Source organism: Protopterus annectens, chromosome 11.part0 (assembly GCF_019279795.1).
Source record: "Protopterus annectens isolate FY-2018-M chromosome 11.part0, PAN1.0, whole genome shotgun sequence".
NCBI classification, from domain to species: Eukaryota; Metazoa; Chordata; order Ceratodontiformes; family Protopteridae; genus Protopterus; species Protopterus annectens.
The window spans coordinates 1,122,219,527-1,122,240,699 of NC_056745.1; the positions used below are offsets into that span (position 1 = coordinate 1,122,219,527).

Here is a 21,173-nt window from a genome sequence, read left to right on the forward strand (position 1 = left end):
TATGGTGAGACAGCAGATGGAAATTGAATGTCTGTTAGGTGAAGAGCGAGCAGATGTTTATCTCTGTGAGCTAACGGAGAAAGTTAATGCTTATGGTAGTAAGCTGCTTGCACAGAAGATGAAGAAGCTGGTGAGAGATGTCAACGATTTCTCCCAACAGCATGTATTCACTTGGCCATGGTATCAGCCAGGAACTGCGAGCTCTACAGCCAATCAGCCATCTATGAGTACTAATTTATCCAATGTAAGGATTGACAATTCTGTACCGCCCAATCGGGAGGCAGCACCTTCTACTGAATTGAGTGAATTACCTGGTCCTGTGTACTCCTCCCCCTGTAGCTGAAATGTCCAATAGCAGTGGTGGGAATACGAATTCCACAACCAATGTGGAGGGGCCGGTGGTAAGGTGTAAAGCTTTACTCTAGCAAGATGAGCAGCCTTATTCTGCTTTTTCCATGTTTTCTTTGCTGATTCGGCCAACGTGGAAGAGGTCATTCAACAGTGGGGCTCCAGTGAACAGTCAAAAATGGAAGGAGCCACCAATTTTATCGCAAAACAGGACTATAAAGAAAATGTGGGGTTATGGAGATCAGAACTCATATGGAACATTTCACAATATGAACCAAGTACAGGGGAGACTCAACTGTTATGTAAGGGTTTGAGTTTTATACCCAATGTTGACATTGTTCTTTGTGACATTTTAACACAAGTCAGACTGTTTGTGCGTAATGTGTGTGTCTTTCGGCTTTTTCCCGGTTAGGGGTCGCCACAGCGGAACTCCGGTCCGCTAATGATTGGCAGTAGAGTTTTACATGCTGGCTTGCCGGGCCTAACGCACAACCTTCAACGAAGGAACGCCCATTCACGCATGTCGTCACACAGTAGACGCTTTAACTGAGAATCGAACGGGCAACGTCTAACTGTGAGGCGACAACGCTACCGCAGCACCACCACAATGTGACTTGAAAAAACTGTATGGAATGAAGGATGGAAATGTTTTTAATATGTATAAGAAGCAAAGTTCATTTATTCCTACAATGCCAGCTAATATTGAAGTTTTTATTAAGGCATGTGAAAGTGATTTATATTATGCTTGTAGACCAGTGCAAAATAGGCATATGGATAATTTAACCAAACAACAACATTTAGCGATTAGTACTTTGCAGAATAACAATAAGATAGTCATTCATCCTGCGGACAAAGGTGGGACAGTGGTTGTGTTGGATGCTAACTATTACTGCACAGAAATGACAGAGATGTTATCTGACTTTACAACTTACCAAGTTATAAACAGAGAATGTGTTTTGAATATGCAGTATAGGATTTATTCACTGTTGCAAGATAAGCTCAGGACACATAGGTAAAAAGATTTATGAGTATTTTCTTGTGGAAAATCCGGTGGTACCCTTAATACATGGCTTACCTAAAATCCACAAGGATCCTTTAAGACCTAAATTTACACCCATATTGGCTGGGGCTGGGTGGATGACTGAGCCTGTTTCTGTGTATCTGGATAAAGAGCTTAAAAAAGTTCTTGAAGGTTATGAGGTGGTACTTAAAGATACTGAGAATTTTCTGCTGGATTTACACAATTACCTGGTAGGAAGCAATGGTAATGAGTTCGATTTAATGGTGACCTTGGATGTAGTATGCTTGTTCACTTGTATCCCTAATAGTGAAGGATTAGAGATGGTCAAGCAAGGCCTGCTTAATGAAAAATGGGACATATAATAAGATGAGAGCTGATTTTACATGTATGTTGATGGAAATGGTGTTGGAATACAATGTGTTTTTGTTTGACAATAAATACTACTGGCAAAGGTCAGGTGTTGCAATTGGGACCAGTTGTGCTAATGTATATGCTAATATTGTTATGAAAGAATGGAAGGAGACGTACATCAAAGATAGCAATGTGAAGTTTTTTCGCAGGTTTGTGGATGACCTTTTCATTTGTTGGAAGGGTGACCACGAATCTTTGCATGAATTTGTGCACAACCTTAATAGTAGCAGTAGTTTCTCGAAGTTTACTTACCAGTGCTCTCCTGATGAGATCCATTTTTTAGATGTAACCATTACAAGAACTAATGGTGAGATACAAACTAGTGTACACAGGAAGGATTGCTATCAACCCTCTTTTTTGCAGAGTAGTAGTATGCATCCACCACATATGTTCCCCAACATTGTTGAGGGACAAGCCCTTAGGGTCTCTAGATTGTCATCATTACAGCAGGATTTTGAACGTGGACTTGAGTATTTAGAAATGGCATTTACCACTCAAGGCTATTGTAGTAATGAAGTTAGGTAGGCGTGCTTGTGCACGCGTGAAAAGAGAGAGAGGAGGGAGAGGTAGACCCTATATATTAGGAGGAGGGGCTGGTGTCAATACTGTTCCAACTGTACTACCTTATGCACAGTGTTTTTACAGGCTGTGAAGCAAGTAATTAATAAGAACTGGCATATTCTGTTAACTGATGATGAAACTGTCAAGATAGTTGGCATGAAACCTAGGTACACGTTTAGGAATGGTTTAAACTTGAAGCAGCAGTTATGCAACCTGACGGTGTCTTTACCAGAGGGAAATTATATTTTTGGAACTCTGGCATGTGGAAAGTGCAATAAACAGCACCTGGAACGGTCGACAATATAGAAAAACACCAATATCCGCTCTCAGTCAGTAGTAGCAGCAGCACCGAACACTTCTTGTTGAACAAAATACGTTTATTGAAAATAAAACAAGCTGGAATCCAAAACACACATCAGAGAGCGCCATCTACTCTGTAGACTTCCTCAGAACTGAATCTAACTACCCTCTTATATACAAACATAAATCAATTAGTTTCATCAATTATATAAAACAATTAAAACATAATAAGTTACGAATTTAAGTGCTCAGTGCTTAATTTCCTTGTCCATTGCCTTACATATATAAAAAAAAGAACAAAGAATATTCATTCAAACTTCACACACTTGTTAAAAACAGTTGCTTACCACATAAAAATGAATATACCAAAAATATATATAACATTAACATTTATAATATTGACACACATGCCACAATAAAATACATGCCTTGCTTTAACTAAACTTTTGTAAATCTCCACCTCTCTCTTGGCTACCCTCTATTTTCCAGAATGGGTTTGATGGAGACGGTTTCATTTAGTTAAAGCAAGGCATGTATTTTATTGTGGCATGTGTGTCAATATTATAAATGTTAATGTTATATATATTTTTTGGTATATTCATTTTTATGTGGTAAGCAACTGTTTTTAACAAGTGTGTGAAGTTTGAATGAATATTCTTTGTTCTTTTTTTCTTTTTTATATATGTAAGGCAATGGACAAGGAAATTAAGCACTGAGCACTTTAAATTCTCGTAACTTATTATGTTTTAATTGTTTTATATAATTGATGAAACTAATTGATTTATGTTTGTATATAAGAGGGTAGTGGTTAGGATGATTCAGTTCTGAGGAAGTCTGCATAGAGTAGATGAAAGCGCTTAACTCTGACGTGTGTTTTGGATTCCAGCTTGTTTTATTTTCAATAAACGTATTTTGTTCAACAAGAAGTGTTCGGTGCTGCTGCTACTACTGACAGAGCGGATATTGGTGTTTTTCTATATGTGGAAAGTGCAGTTACTGTTCATTTACAGATGGATATAGATATTTTAGACACCCTGATTCTGGATATTTATGGCACCTAAGGTATAAAGCTGATTGCAATACAAAAAACCTGGTACATATTGCCCACTGCACCACTTGTTCCAAGGTTTATATAGGCAAAACAAATCACAGGCTAAGGGAAAGAATTAGGGACCATGATTACTGTACAAGGATGAAACGTGAGTACAGTGCTATAGCTAAACATGAATGGACTGTAGAAGAAGGGAGTCATCAAATTTCAGGTCTTGCAAGTTATACAGGAGAGTCCTAGAATAGGGGATATAATTAATAAAATGGAAACAAGAGTTAAAATGGATCCTACACATGGGAGCCCATAGGGACTCTGGTTTGAATGACATGGTCCCCTTGAAACCTGTGTTAAAGGGAAGGAGAATTAAAAGATGAATTATGTCTGATTAAGAAGAATTGTATGGGCTATACATACATATAAATTAATACATGCTCTTTCTATAGTATGATAGAATAATCTATCACTGTATTTTAATGCATGGAGTTTTTTACATACACATTTGTTGTTTATGTTGCCCTTTTAAATCTTAACTGGTCTATAGGTTTTTAAAAAATGGAGGGAAATATGTGGAACATGACTGGTTTCCTTTTATGTCTGATGTATATATACATGTGATGTGTATGCACTGTTTTTATGCATCTGAGGAAGTAACTGATGTTAAGAAAATGCTTACGCTATGTAATTAAAAGTTTTTTACATTCAGATTGGAGCTGTCTGGCTACTAACACTTGTTGCAGCTGCCTTTCTACTTGGTTTGGAGGGATATTTTTGTACAATACAATATAATATAAAGTCTCAGTAGTGCAATGTGGCAGCAGCGGAGAAAAAACACAGCTGATGTAAATTTCCCTCATGTGAAGAATAACGGGAATGGACAGGAAGTCTTAAATAATACCAAACAGGAGTTATCCACACATGGACTGTACAGAGTGCCTATCAAGCAGCCTGCAGTTTTAAAGAAAAAACTAGAGTCACTACATGGTTAAATGCCAGAGTCGGACACAGCACTAGTTAAAGTAAAAGTTGGTACAAGAACAATTTCAAAAAGCAACATCCCTCACTACCTTGGCACTGTTGGCCAGATGTGAGACAGGGTAAAGCCGAGGACATTGACAACAGACCAGTCTATTTGCCAGAAAGCTGCAGGCAGCCACCGCAAGGGTTTAGCTACATATACAGTGGGAGTCTGCATATTCAGCACTTCTAATAGTGTGTGGAGAGGATGGAGAAAGGCACACAAAACAAAACAAGATGGCTAAAACAGTGATCATAGAAACAGGGTAAGATTAAGACACAGGGTGACTGAAATACCAACTACTAAATTAGTAAAGTTCTGCCACACTCAGACTGTCTGATACTGGTTCAGCCCTCAGCATGCATCACCACTAATCTACAGTACCACTTAGTTTTAGCCACAGACGACACCACAAAATAACACTTCATACATTTATCTTTCTGTAACTTTGTATGCACATCTTGGATCTTACCCTTGGTTGCCTGGTTGCTGACTGGTGGAGGATTGGATGCAGGTCTCTTGGTTGGATGTAGTGGCGGAGACAGTGAAGTATCGATGTAGGACTGCTCTGGACTAAGGCTGCCATCACTCAACTGGCAAACTTGAACTGTGCTTGATTCAAAGCAGTACTTGTTGCTGTGGCAGTCTGAACCACTCCAGTTCCCACTATCCCTGTTGCTACCTTGCTCCACAGCTGTACCCTCCAGAACACTGGCACTCAAATTAGAGGATTCATACTTTTCAATGTGTTTCTGAACTTTCACCTGTTGGTGGTACCAAGGAAACAGAAAGCAGCATTACAGTTTCAGTGACACTTAAAGCAACCCCAAGGCACAAACACAAGCTTTATCAGTCACATTTTGGCAACTGTGTTTATTCCACTTCTAATTTACACAACAACACCAAGTGTTATGATACTGTGGCTAACATTAAAATTTTAAAATACTGAAAAAATGTACATAAAGTCTAAATGCATGGCTTGACTTGTTAGATATGGAACATTAGCTTTTTTAAATGAAAAGTGTAGTCATAACAGCCAATTTTCCTTTCCTCCTACACCCCCCCCCACTGAAGTCCTGTGACTACTGAGCTACAAGTATTCCAGCTTGACAGTTAACATACATAAATACAAACATGCACCTCCTGCTCTGGCACCCCAGAAAATGAGATGTCATGGACTGTTTCATGGCACACAAAAATTTACTAAGGTCAAAACTAATTAATGAAGCAAAGGTGCAAAAATCAGATATCAAGCATAAGATGTTGCGCAAGATGAAATGAAACGCAAAATTATGAAAAAGACTAATGACTACATAGTACCTTTCCTCTTGTACAGATCAAAAGTTTAGATACAGTACTCCCTCTACTCACACCTTTACACACTGTCAACTAAACAAGATACAGATCGACTCTGCCCAATGGAATCTGCTAAGACACTTTGAACACACAAAGACAAACGAGATAAAAAAATTGCCTCCTCAAAGTAAATTCCGTAGATAAGGCTAGAAAAGATTTGTCTGGCATGAGACAATAGAGATGACATTCTGAGTCTATGAAGAATATACAGAAGAAGATATACAGGGGAGGTATGTGGTGGCCAGGGAGATGTCCTTTGGAATAAGAAGTAGATGAGCATCTTGAGAAGGTCAATGATAAAACATGGGAGCACTCTGATGACTAGTTTAGAAGGAGTGAGTATGCACAACAGAAATGCTATGGGTGGTGGTAGCAGTATATTACTTTGTCGGGAGAGGTGGAAGGAGAGAGAGGTACGTGGTTTGGACTACTGAAATTGCCATGCATCAAGAAGGAATGATTTTGTGTCTTGTTTAAAGGCTTCTGGTGCATCTATTAGGCGGAGAGAGGGAGTTCCACTGTTTTGCCATGTAGCAAACACAGTGTGTCCCCATGAGAGTTGTATGAGGGAGTTGCACTTTCCATCCATTTTTCAGATGAAGAGACAGTACAAGAAGGGACACATCAGTGAAGCAGACTGTTGAGAGGGACAGGCTTGTGGATCATGATATTTTTAATCAGCCGAGTTTCAGGAGGTTGGAGAAACTGATACAATTTTAGCTGTTTGAGAGCTGCACAGTATTTTTTTTCTGATGGGAATGCCGGTGGCAAACTTTGCAACCTTTTTTTTTTTTTAAAACAAGAAACGTCTCTATTAAATTATCATGTATGACACAGGCCATGCTACAGTTATACAAATGACAATAAACCATAGCGACAACCTCAGCTGCAAACATTATACATTCCAAACCATGCCGGCACAACTGTAGTTGCAAACATTATACATCACTTTTAACATATCCAGTCATTGTTAGTCGGCCATTACTTACTTAGCTCATTCAAATCCTGCCTTCTTTTAAACTTAATTTCTTCCCTGCATGTATTGATCCCACAGTTCCCATTTTTTCTTATGTAATTTTCTCTGAACCTTTTCCAAAGACCCAATTCTAGTTGTTTTAACTCTTTTACTATCTTTACTTTTTCTAGTAAAGTTGTTTTAGACTTGGATTTCCATTTTCTAGTAACTGCTTTTTTGGCCGCCATCATAGTTAGACTCACCAAGGCCCGTCTCTAGGCAATTCCGAGTTTGTATCATAGCTCAAAAAATCATTTCCCCAGTCACTTCAACTTGCTCACCCAGCATCTCCAGCAGAGCAGACTGCAGGGAATCTTTAAAGTCTACCAACTCATTACACTCCCACAGAAAATATGTTCCCAGTTACCTCTTTCTGCCCTATCACACCTCCAACATTTGCTGTCTACCTGAGGAAAAATTATTTTGAAGTCTACTTGGGAAATACAAAGTACAGTTGTGTACACTTACCATAAACGTAGATGTTTGAGTGTATTCACTGTTGCAGTCATTACATTTGGGTAATCTGCTGGCAGGTTGCCCTCAGTCGGCCTGAATATCAAAGTCTTGGGTCCTGCGTCGGTTGCTGTCTCCTCTTCCATGGCCTCAGGTCATCAGGGGTATAAAACTGGCAGCCGACGCCATTTTCTTTAGTTTTTCTTGCCCCAGATTTTAGGGGAGCAAAAAAAAAAAAAAAAAAAAAATATATATATATATATATATATATATATATATATATATATATATATAACTATAAATACATGCAATTGTCATAACATAAACTTTACCTTCATCTAAAAGCAAATACACCACAAAGGCTGTAGAATATAGTGAAGGAAAGAAAAGCTGTAGAATAAAGGGGGATGGCGGGTGGGTAACCCGGACTGCAACAGTGAATACACTCGAACATCTACATTTATGGTAAGTATACACAACTGTACTATGTTCTTCGTGTTTCACTGTTGCAGTCATTACATTTGGGTAGAATCCCAAAGCTATGGATGGGAGGCTGGAACTAAATAGCATTCGGAGCAGCTATAAGGCCCTGCAGAACTGCAGTGGCAAAGCCTGCCCTGGACTTAGAGAAGAGAGGCAAATGATAATGCCTTGTAAAAGTATGAACAGAACTCCAGGTAGCAGCTTCTAGAATGTCTTTGGTTGGTACTCCTCTGAGAAAAGTTGCTGATGCAGATGCAGCCCTGGTGGAATGTAACCAGTTTACCATGATGCAAATAGCAGAAATGAATGCAGTGGCTTATCCACTTTGAAATAGTCTGCTTTGAAATAGCCTTTCCCTCTGATCCTGCAGCAAATGCCACCAGTAGCTGCTCAGTTTTTCTTAGAGATTTGGTCCTGTAAGTAGAATCTTAGTTGTCAGTGCACGTCCAAGGAATGCAGAATCCGCTCCCCCTTGTTCTGCGGATTTGGGTAAAAAGTTGGCAGGTGAACAGTTTGGTTAAGAGCCACACTGGATACCACCTTAGGCATAAAGGAAGGATTGGTCCTGAGGGACACCCTGTTTGGGTAAAATATAATAAAAGCCTCCACAGCCATGAGTGCCTGTAGCTCTGAAACCCTTCTTGCTTAAGTGATTGCCAGAAGTAAAGCTGTTTTCCAGGAAAAAAAACTTTATATCTGCAGTAACAGCTGGTTCAAATTGAGGCAGGGTGAGCTTTTCCAACACAAAATTGAGGTCCCATGCAGGAATTGGTGATCTTCTGGGAGGCCTTACATTTTTGGCCCCTCTAAGATACTGTTTTAGCAAAGGATGAGAAAAATTTGGTGGCTCTGTGTTGTAATGAGCCGAGATGGCAGAGGCATGGATTTTTATTGATGAAAAAGACAGGCCCTTGTCAAGCATCTCAGTCAAGTATTGTAAAATCTGAGGAATATTTGGCTTTGCTGTCTCAGTTCCTTGTGCTTGGTTCCAAGCACAGAATCTCTTCCATTTATCAGCATAAGACTTTGTAGTACTAGGCCTTCTGGCTTCCAAAATGACATCAGTCACAGATTTACTGAGAAGTGTTGTTTGAATAACTACATGATCAGCCATGCTGCCAGGTTCAGAGTTTGGAGCTGATTGTGCAGGATTTGATTGTTTTGCTGAGACAGTAAATGAGGTATTTGAGGCAAGTACCAAGGAGGGAGTTGAGACATATTCCTTAGGATTGGGTACCAGTGTTGGCGAGGCCAGTCCGGGGCAATTGCAATCATTTTTGTTTTTTCTTGTCTGACCTTTAGTAGGACCTTGGGAAGAAGAGGCAGAGGAGGAAAGGCATAGACTGATAGGTTTTTCCAACTGAAGGATAGAGCATCCACTTTCCATGCTTGTCTGGGATAAATCCTTGTGCAGAATTTGTCCAGTTGATAATTCTGGGGGAGGCAAATAGATCTATGTCCGGACTCCCCCATTTCTTTGTTATCATGCTGAAGACTTGTGGATCCAGTTTCCACTCGTGAGGGTCCTTAAGGTTTCTGCTTAGGTCGTCTGCCAGAGTATTTTGTTTTCCTGGCAGGAACTGAGCTTGAAGATGTACTTGGCAAGTCAAGGCTGTGTCCCACAATGCCATGGCTAGTCTGCAAAGGGGGTAGGAGTGTGTGCCCCCCCTGCTTGTTTATGTACCACATAACCGTGGTGTTGTCCATCTTTATCAGTAGTTGTCCTGGATGAAATAAGTCCTTGAAGGCTGTCAGGGCATTCTGAACAGCTAACATCTCTTTCTGGTTGACATGCAGATGCATTTGTTTTGGGCTCCATATGCCCTGAATGCATCTCCCCGCCAGGTGGGACCCCAAACATAGTCTGATAGTCTGTAGTTAGGGTTTGGTTGGCAGGGGGTAGAGTGAAAGACCATCCCATGTTGTGGTGACATGTCTCTGCCCACCAAAGAAACTCCTGTTGTAAGCAGGGAATGAGAGGAATCATTTCTCCCAGACTGTGACAATGTTGACTCCATACATTTTTTAGGTACCACTGTAGTTTCCTCATATGCAGTCTTGCATATGAAATCAGCAGAATACAGGAAGCCATGAACCCCAAAGCCTGCAGAATTTGTCTTGCAGATAACTGGGTTTTTGTTGCCATCTGTTTGAAGTAAGTAGTCAGTTGCCTTTGTTTGTCTGGCGTAAGGTAAGCCATCAGGGCAGTTGTATTCAAGCTTGCACCCAGGAATGTTATCTTTTGAGAGGGTATCATTTGTGATTTCTTTTCATTTATTGTGTACCCTAGGCATGTTAGAAGCCTTTTCACAAACGCCAGATGTTGAAGAAGAATGTCCTTGTTTTCTGCTTGAATGAGACAGTCGTCCAAGTAAGTATAGATTTGTATACTTCTTTGTCTGCAAAATGCAATTACTGGTACCAGGCACTTTGTAAAGACCCTGAGCACAGTAGATAAGCCAAAGGGCAGTGCAGAGAATTGGTAATACATAAAGCCAGCCTTGAAACGGAGGTATCTTCTGCATGATTCCCTTATTGGGATATGCAGGTATGCCTCTTAAGTCTAGAGTCACTAGCCAAGCGTTCTTGCCCAGCATGGGCAGAAGCTGCTGCAAACTCAGCATTTTGAATTTTGGTATGTCCAAGAATGTGTTCAAAATTGATAAATCTAGTATTGGGCGCCAGTCCTTGTCTTTTCTGGGTACGTCCTTTTTCCTGTTCTGGCACTGGCTGAATAGCCCCCATATCCATGAGGGACGTAACTTGTTTCTGTGCCTCTGCCCATTGATTTTGTGGCAGATCTGGCTAACTGTTTGGAATTGGCAGAGTATGGAAATGAAACGTATCCCTGGGATACTATGTTTAATACCCACATGTCCTGGATTATTAACTGCCAATTTTGAGCATGAAGTGCTAGTTTCCCCCTAAGATTGCTGCCAAAAGATAAGTGCTTGGTGATGGCAGAGGGAAGTCATTGAGACTGTTCACTGTAGGGTTGCGCTTTATTTCCTCCAGATTTGGAGGTAGAGGCACCCCATTGCTTTGAGCTGTAAGAATCCTGTGATTGGGTATCTACAGCCCTTTGAGCGCCTAAATTTGCCCCATGAAGCTCTGCCGGACACAGGAAAGGACCAATTTTTTGGAGGCCAGTGTCTACTGGATCTTGGTGGCTGCACTTGTAAAAAGTCTTTTACAGTTTGCATAGACTTAGCTTTGTCCTCCATTTTGTTTAAAACCTCTTCTGCCTTATTACCAAAGAGAGTATCATGCTGTAAAGGTGCATCCAACAATTTAGCCTTAACATGATCAGGCAAATTTTGCTCCTTTAGCCAGGCATGCCTTCTAATCACAGATCCAGTAACTGCGGCCCTGCAGGAGGCCTCCAAGGAATCAAAACCACATTGCAAAGTATGCTTTCCAACTTGTTCTGCTGCATGCAATAATTCCTGTAATTCTTTATTTTCCACACATTTAGAAATCAACATCATTTTCTGTTTTGATAATCCCATAACATGCTGTTGATATTTAGGCATATGAAACTGGCAGTTTAAGGCCCTAATTGCCAAGGTTGCAGACATATAAACCTTCTTTCCCCATCTATCCAGCTCCCTGGAATCTCTATCAGAGGGGGTAGGATTCTTAGCTGTTGAGGCCTTTATACCTTTGGGACCCTGTGAGACAGTTTCAGGGTCAGCAGCAGGGTTTTTGAATAAAAATGTGTGTGAGTCAGGAACCCTGTAATATGTCTGGCTTGCTAGGAGCCGGAGGTAAGCAATCTGGAGTCATGCTTGATTATGAAAACACATCATCAACAATGGCTAATACAGGAGGTATGGCTAAAGGCCTATGCTGAGAGAGAAAGAGGAAATCCCTAAGCCTCTTTTTTGATTCTGAGAAATCTTGACTCTCCCAATGAAAATGTTCCCTCAAAGTATGCAAGGTTTCTCCAAAGGAATAATCTTCAGGAGGAGATGCAGATGGGATGGATTCCTCTGCATCTGAATCCTCATAGGGTGTCACAGAATATTCCTGATCAGAAAAGGAATCTGAAGAAATGGAAACCTGATCTGAAGATTCACAATCAGTGTCTTGCCTAGGCCTCTTATTGGGGGGGGGTTTGGGAACCCATGATCAAGGTAATTAGGTCTTCAGCCATTTTGATCATCTGCTTTTTGGGCATAGAGGCCTGAGCACGACGTGGCTCATGTGTCGGTGTTTTAGCCTTAGACGTTGCACTTGTCTTTGTTTTTGAAGCTGGCATCGGTTTTATATAGAAATGCTGAGGACTGAAGACACCCTCAGTGGCTCTGGACCCAATCCAAGGGAGAGACATCCGCAGGTACAACACTTTGAGAATCTCGCGGTGTGCCGGACTCCACATGGGTCTCGGTAGAGGCCTGCGACTCGAAAGTAGCGGGTATCAGGGGCTGCAAAAGTGCCTCACTGAGTACTGGCGAACCGGCGACTGGCTTAGGGGAAGCTTCGTCGTCGGTTTTGGACCTCGACGGTCTGTCTCTGTCCTTTTCTTTGCGGTTTTTGTGAACTCCGGTAGTCGGACTGCTATCCGACGACATTTCAGGGTAGTTAAATCTGTTTCCAAAATATTCTGAAGCAAAGATATACTGACGCTTAATAGTGCGTTGGTTAAATCTAGCATAAAACCGCCAGCAAGGCACGTTATGATCTGGGCCTAGGCAAGGAATACAGTACAAATGAAAATCCTTATGAGGTATTTGCTTCCCACAAGTAATGCAATTGTTACCTTTTACTGACATCGGTACGGAGCAAGAAAAAGTTTCCCCAACAGGGTACTTAGTTTTAATTGAAGACTTCGGTTCTGAAACTCGAATTTGAAAATTTCAGGAGTCGGCCGACCAGCACTTGCGAACTGCTTCTGTTCCGGGCACCGCACGGCAAGAAAGACTAAAGAAAATGGCATCAGCTGCCTGTTTTATGCCTCTCACGACCTGATGTCATGGAATCCTTCAGCTATTTATTAATTGCTATCCACAACTTCCCCTCTGGTTGAAAAAAAATGCCTGACCAGTGTTTAAGACTAAATGGACTAAACATTTTAACTGCTTACATCTTACTATCAATATCCACATAAGAGAGCTTCCATTTTCCCAGTTTAGTCTCTTCCCACATATTCTTACCTTCCACGCCAGTATTTTTAATCCATACTCCTACAGTGGGTATAAAAAGTTTACACACCCCTGTTAAAATGCCAGTTTTTTGTGATATAAAAAAAAATATGAGACCACAATAAATTACTTCAAAACTTTTCCCACCTTTAATGTGACCTGTAATCTATACAATTCAATTGAAAAGCAAACAAATCTGTTAGGGAAAAAAATATAAAAAAAAAAAAAACGTACAATACGCTGGTTGCATAAGTGTGCACACCCTTAAACTAATACTTTGTTGAAGCACCTTTTGATTTAATTACAGTATTCGGTCTTCTTCGGTACAAACCTGCCATCAATTAGAGAGACTCTGATTAATCCCAAATAAAGTTAAGCTGTCCTAGTAGGATTTTCCTGACATTTACTCAGATGCCTGCTACAGCAAAAGCCATGGTTAGCAGAGAGCTTACAAAGCCTCAAAGGGATCTCATTGTTGAAAGGTATCAGTCAGGAGAAGGGTACAAAACAATTTCTACAGCATTGGATATACCATGGAACACAGTGAAGACAGTCATCAAAAAGTGGAGAAAATATGGGACAACAGTAACATTGCAAAGAACTGGACGTCCCTCCAAAATTGATGAAAAGACGAGATGAAAACTGGTCAGGGAGACTGCCAAGAGACCTACAGCAACACTGAAGGAGCTGCAGGAATTTCTGGCAAGTAATGGTTGTGCACTACATGTGACAACAATCTCCTGTACTCTCCATATGTCTGGGCTATGGGGTAGGGTTGCAAAATGGAAGCCTTTTCTTACACAGAAAAACATCCAGGACCAGCTAAAATTTGCAAAACAATACATCAAGTGTCCCAAAAGCATATGGGAAAATGTGTTATGGTCTGATGAGACAAAGGTTGAACTTTTTGGCCACAATTACAAAAGGTACACTTGGCGCAAAAACACCACTTTGCAACACCACAAGAACACCATCCCCATGGTGAAGCACGGTGATGGCAGTATCGTGCTTTGGGGTTGTTTTTCTTCAGCTGGAACTGGCACTTTAGTCAAAGTGGAAGGAATTACGAAGAGTTCCAAATACCAGTCACTTTTGGCCCAAAACCTTCAGGTGTCTGCTAGAAAGCTGAAGATGAAGAGGAATTTCACCTTTCAACATGACAATGACCCCAAGCATACATCCAAATTAACAAAAGAATGGCTTCACCAGAAGAAAATTAAAGTTTTGGAATGGCCCAGACCTAAATCCAATAGAAAATCTGTCAGGTGACCTGAAGAGGGCTGTGCACAAAAGACGCCCTCACAATCTGACAGATATGGAGTGTTTTTGCAAGGAAGAGTTGACAAATATTGCCAAGTCAAGATGTGCCATGGTGATAGCCTCCTACCCAAGAAGACTGAATGCTGCAATTAAATCAAAAGGTGCTTCAACAAAGTATTAGTTTAAGGGTGTGCACACTTATGCAACCAGCTTATTATACGTTTTTTATTTTTTATATTTTTTCCCCTAACAGATTTGTTTTTCAATTGAATTATACAAGTTATAGGTCACATTAAAGGTGGGAAAAGTTTTGAAATAATTTACTGTGGTCTCATTTTGTTATATCACAAAAACCTGGCAGTTTAACAGGGGTGTGTAAACTTTTTATATCCACTGTAAATACTTAATTTTTCATGTCCCCATAAACATGGATATTGCTGAACCAGTTCTTATGTGGGTACATGATTTACTGCTTATAGGTTCATAGGTTCATACTAGGCTATCTGCCCTGGGGCAATTATAAGCCTAGCCCGATTCTGTATGGCTTATGCCACCCCTTGATTTGAGTATACTGTGCCCTTTTTAAGGTTTAGTTTACTGTGCCTCTGTCTAATAGTGACACGGGAGTAATCCCTGGGACAAACCTACGATCCCCCATCCACCTATCGAGATTCTTCTTGAAGAGATTCAGTGAGGTGCTCTGCCTCACATGAACTGGAATTCTATTCCAGAGCGAAGGGAGCCTCTGGGTTATGAACCTGTCCCTCCAGCAAGTTCTATTTATTTCTGTGCTGAGGTTAAGTCCCTCGAGCGTGTGGCTCTAAGGCATTTAGATTTACTGAGGTGGAGCATGTCCATCAATTCTGGATTTGACATAGCTCTGTATGTCAGGCATAGATCGCCTCGAAGTAGGCGGTATGCAACTGAGTAGAGCTGGAGTTTTTTTAACCAAGCAGCATATGGCATTTGCTTGAGACCCTTGATCCTCTTGGTGAGATACTTTTGGGGTCTTTCTAATTGCTGCAGGTGTCGGGTAAGGTACATCCCAAAAGGGGCATTGTATTCTATGATGGGCCTGATGAGGGAAGAATAAAGGGGCACGATTACCTCTCTTGATCTAGATGTGAAACCCTTTGTGATGAGGTGGGCTATGTAGAAGGTCTTTCTAACCACTTTGGCAATGTGGTTTTCAAAGGAGAGATTGCTATCAACTTGGGTCCCCAGGTCCCTAATAACTTTCTCTGTACTTAATGGGTTTCCTACTATGTGGTAATTTGTGGGCACATTGTTTTGCCAAAGGGTATGACTATACATTTTTTGGCATTTAGCTTTAAACCATGGCACTGGCACCAGTTATCTGTCTCTGTGAGACCTTTTTGAAGGATGTTTGTGTCAGCTGGAGAGTCGATTATGGCACCCAGTTTGCAGTCGTCTGCGAACTTGGTGAGCCATAGTCCTCCCACGTTTGCCTGTACCTCGGAAAAGTATATACCGAACAAGAGCGGTCCCAGGACAGAACCCTGTGGGATGCCACTTGTGACCGGTTTCGTGTCTGACATGGCTCCAGCAACTCTCACTCTGTGGGTTCTGTCTTTGAGCCAGTTTTGCTATTGCTTTTGTTTTTGCTTCATTAACCTTGTATCCTGAAAAGGTTAGAAAATGTCTCAATATGTTCCACAACACTGTAATGTCCCTTTCTAGTATTCTCAGGTATAAAATATCTTCAAACAGAACCAGCTTTTCTTGACTACCATACCAATTATATCCCTGAATTTCTGAGTCCCTTGTTTTCTTTGCCAATGACTCTAAATATAATGGAAATAACAAAGGGGAGAGATGACACACCTGTCTGGTTCCTCTGTTCAAGTTATGATCGTCAGAGAGAACCCCATCCACTTTAATTTTTGCCTCTGATCCTTCGGTTTCCTATTGAAACCTGGATACTGCATGGGTCAACTGGTCACATGGTTGACCAGAAATCCTGAATCCAGAACAGTGGAATTCCAGCCAGGTTGAAATTGAATACTCTAACACCCATAGCTCAATATATTCAACGTAGCAGGAGGTGACGTCATTCACCCATGCTATGCACCTTCACGTACTGTGACATTCCATAGTCAATAGTACATGTATTTTATTTGGAGGGGGGCAAGCCCCCCTGCACCCCCCCACACCCTTTTCAACTTTTATATATACCAGCTCCAAGACTGCACTACAATGAGGAAATGGGCTAATTCCCTGTTCCTCGCTGAACCGTGAGCTCGGTGCACAATGCCGAAATCGGACACTCGAACTACACTACCCATTTGCTGTAGTGTAGTCGATGTACTTTGATTCGGCATTCTGCTGACTGGAAAACTGCCTTTCAACTGCATCCCAGTCAACAGCAGTGACTTTGTGTATTTAAATGTAAACCGATCCTTCGTATATCCTCCTAATCAACCTTATAATTTTATCGGGGAATGCAAATGCTTCCACTGCTCTGCTCATAAAATCCCAGCTTACTCTGTCAAATGCTTTCTCTGCATCAAGACACACCAAAGTACAGTTTTGTACCTACCATAAATGTAGATGTCCGAACAGGATAGCATCTGCAGTCCTAACAAATGGGGTTGTCCTGTCGTCAGGCAGCCCTTCGGTCGGCCGGATTCCAAAGTCTGGGTCTGGCCTCGGCTGGTGTCGCACTTCACCCGACGTCATCTCTGCTGGTCTTCGGGTATAAAGGCATCAGCCGACGCCATTTTCCTCAGTGTTTCTTGCCCCAGATGCCAGTAGCCCTCTTGGATAGCTAAATTTTTGGGTAAATGCCAATGTTTCCCAAAAAGTAGAAGGCAAACACAAAAGATATGCATGTATGTACATGTATACAAACAAATACACCATAAGAGATCCCCCCCCCAGCTAGCTATTAGGTGGGCAATACCCTAGGAGTACCACAGAGGGGAAGGAGGGTGGGTAATCCTGACTGCAGATGCTATCCTGTTCGGACATCTACATTTATGGTAGGTACAAAACTGTACTATGTCCTTCAAGGATGCATCTGCAGTCCTAACAAATGGGTAGAATACCATAGCCAAACTAGGGAGGAGGAATAAGAATTATGGTGTACTTAGGATCCCTTGCAACACTGCAGTGGCAAAGCCTGCTCGGGATCTAGAGTATAGAGGTAAGTTATAATGCTTGGCAAATGTATGCACGGAGGTCCAAGTAGCAGCCTCAATAATGTCCTTGGTAGCCACTCCTCGTAAGAAGGCTGTGGTAGTGGCTGTAGCCCTTGTAGAATGAGGCCTTATGTTCTGTGGAATTTGCTTTCCATGATGGGAGTAACAGAATCTTATGCAATTTCCTATCCACTTGGAGATTGTCTGTTTGAAATTGCTTTTCCTTCCCTTCCTGTTGCATAGGCTACTAGGAGCTGGTCAGTTTTTCTATTGCCCTTGGTTCTGTCCAGGTAGTAGCGCAACTGTCTATGTACATCCAAGGTATGCAGCAGTCTTTCCCCTTTGTTCTGTGGATTGGGAAAGAAGGTAGGTAGGTGGATTGCCTGGTTTAGAGACAGTCTGGATACCACCTTAGGCATAAATGTAGGATTAGTTCTCATGGACACTCTGTCTTGATGGAAGATTAGGAAGGGTTGTACTGCCATTAAAGCCTGTAGTTCTGAAACCCTTCTTGCTGAAGTAATTGCCAGTAGGAAAGCAGTTTTCCAGGATAGGTGTTGAAGATCTGCTGTTGCTGCTGGTTCGAATGGAGGGAGTGTCAATTTTTCTAGCACAAAATTCAAGTCCCATGCTGGTAATGGTGGTTTCCTAGGAGGTTTTACATTCTTAATTCCTCTGAGGAACTGCCTGAGTAGAGGATGTGAGAAGACAGGAGGATCGAGGCTGTATTCTGCAGAAATAGCTGATGCATGTATCTTGATGGAGGAATAAGACAGGCCAGAATGTAGGAGCTCTGCCAAATATTCCAGGATGTTGGCAATATCTACTTTTGACACATCTTTCCCTCTTTCCGTACTCCAAATGACAAACCTTTTCCATTTCCTGCATAGTTCCTTCTGGTAGAAGGTCTGCGGGCCTCAAGGATAATGTTTTTAACCCTTTGGGATAAATCTGGGTTAGATGTTCTTATGTAATGTTCCAGGCAGTGAGTTGCAGAGTTTTCAGGTTTGGATGCAAGATGTTGTAGTTGCACTGAGTCAACATCAAAGGAATCAGGGGTAGAGTCCACGTTTCCCGAGACATGCTCCTCAGTAATGGATACCAATGTTGTCTTGGCCAATTTGGAGCTATCAGAATTATCCTTGGCCGTTCCTCTTTGATTTTCAGTAGTACCTTGTGCATCAAAGAAAGGGGTGGAAATGCATAAGCTGTTAGGCCTTTCCAATTGAAGGATAGAGAGTCCACCTTCCAAGCAAGAGGGTGGTAAGTCCTTGTGCAGAATTTCTTGAGCTGGTGGTTGAGTGGGGATGCAAATAGGTCTATTTGTGGCATTCCCCATTTCTTTGTGATGGCCTTGAAGATGTCCGGGTGTAGCATCCATTCGTGAGCATCCGAGGTAGTTCTGCTTAACATGTCTGCTAGTATGTTTTCTTTTCCCGGTACAAATATTGCCTGTAATTGAATGCTGTAGCTCAGAGCCATATTCCACAGGTCCAGAGTCATTCGGCATAGGGGGTATGAATGAGTACCTCCCTGTTTGTTGATGTACCACATGACTGTGGTGTTGTCTGTCCTTATCATCACTTGGCCCTCTTTGAGGAATGGTCTGAAATTCTGGATTGCCAGTTTTACTGCCAGCATCTCTTTTTGATTTATGTGCAGGTGTAGCTGATCTGGAGTCCATAGGCCTTGAATGCACTTGTCCAGCATGTGTGCCCCCCAACCGAGGTCTGAGGCGTCCGTTGTGATGGTTTGGCTTGCTTGAATGTTGTGGAAGGCCAATCCTGGGTTTGCCTGGCATGTCTGAGCCCACCATAGGAACTCTTGTTTCAGGCATGGAATTAATGGTATTTCGGTTTCTAAGCTGTGCTTGTGTTGAGACCATGAATTCTTTAGGTACCACTGTAGCTTTCTCATATGCAGTCTGGCATGGGGGACCAAGATTATGCAGGATGCCATGAAACCCAAAGCCTGCAGAACTTTCCTTGCTGTTAGTTTGTTCTGCTTTGCTAGTGTCAAGAAGTACAGAGGAAGTTGTTCTTGTTTTTCTGTAGTTAGGAATGCCATCTGTTTTACTGTGTCCAATTCTGCACCCAAGAATGTTATTGTTTGGGATGGTATCAGTTTTGACTTTTTTAAATTGACTGTGTATCCCAGAGCTTGTAGTAAGCAAATGACTCTTTGTAAGTCTTGTGTCAGCTTGCTTTTGTTGTCCGCTTGTATCAGGCAGTCGTCCAGGTATGGATAAATTTGGATTCCCTGAAGCCTGCAATGAGCGATTACTGATGCCAGGCATTTCGTGAACACTCTGGGCACAGTAGATAAGCCAAAGGGCAATGCTGAGAATTGATAATGCTCTGATCCTGCAAGAAATCTGAGGTATCTTCTGCAAATTGTTCGTATGAGGACGTGCAGGTATGCCTCCTTGAGATCTAGAGTTACCAGCCAATACTCCTTGCCCAGCATGGGAAGAAGTTGGTGTAGGGTCAGCATTTTGAATTTTGGAACAATGATGATTGTGTTTAAAGCGGACAGGTCGAGAATAGGTCTCCAACTGTTTTCTTTTCTTGGTACTAGGAAGAGTCTGGAGTAAAATCCCTTGCCCTGTTCTGTAGGTGGTACCCTTTCCACAGCTCTCATCTTTTTTAATTGAGCTATTTGTTTTAGGGCTTCTGACTTTTGATTTGGTGGCAGGTTTGGCATTCCTCTTTTGCTGGTAAGGTGTGGAAATGAAACCTGTACCCTTGGTCTATAGTTTGCAAAATCCAGTTGTCTCTTGTGATATAGTGCCAGTTTTTTGAAAATAATGCTAACTTTCCGCCTAAGGGTGCTACAATTTGTTCCCAGGTAGGCGTGTTAGAACCAAGTCACTGTGATTGTCCTGTTGCAGTGGTAGTGGTTGTATCCGTGGCTCGCTGGTTATTGCCTTGCCACTGGCGCCCCTGTAGGCACCTCCTCTGGATTGATTTCTGCCTCTGGAACGCCTATTCCTGCCTCTCTGGCTTTTAGAGGAGTCTGGAAAGGACCAATTTTGGAAGGCCAGTTCCTGCTGAACCTTGGGGGCTGTACCTGTAAGAAATCTTTAACTGTTTGTACAGATTTTGCCTTCTCTTCCATTTTCTTCATTACTTGTTGGGCAGGAGAACCAAATAGACTGACCTTGTCCATAGGAGCATCTAAAAGCTTTGCTTTAACATGATCCGCAAGACCTGCTCTTTCAACCATGCATGCCTTCTTATAACTGTGCCAGTCATGGCTGATCTAAATGAAGCCTCCAGTGCATCATAGCCACATTTTAAAGAATGGTCACTAACCTGCTGAATGTTATTCACCATTTCTAGAACATATTTCTTATCTAAGGAATCATCAGAGGACAGTTTCTTAGTTAACTGATCAAGCATAAACTCTTGGTATTGGATCATATGAAACTGACAGTTCAAAGCTCTAGCTGAGAGAGTAGCAGAGGTGTATACTTTTTTACCCCATCTCTCTAAGGACCTGGATTCCCTATCAGAAGGGAGAGGGTTTTTTGCTGAGGTCGAAGCTACTGCCTTAGGCCCCTGGGAGATAGTCTCGGATCTGCAAGGGGCCTTG

General features: G+C 41.8%; 1 protein-coding gene across 1 annotated transcript in view; it reads right to left on the reverse strand.

Moving 5' to 3' along the window:
* KDM7A (lysine demethylase 7A) overlaps positions 1-21,173 on the reverse strand; it is a 1,445,788-nt gene that overhangs the window by 58,032 nt on the left and 1,366,583 nt on the right. The window contains exon 20 of the mRNA XM_044087282.1: positions 5,180-5,471. Within this exon, the coding sequence (XP_043943217.1) occupies positions 5,180-5,471 (292 nt within the window). The remainder of the gene's footprint in view (positions 1-5,179; positions 5,472-21,173) is intronic.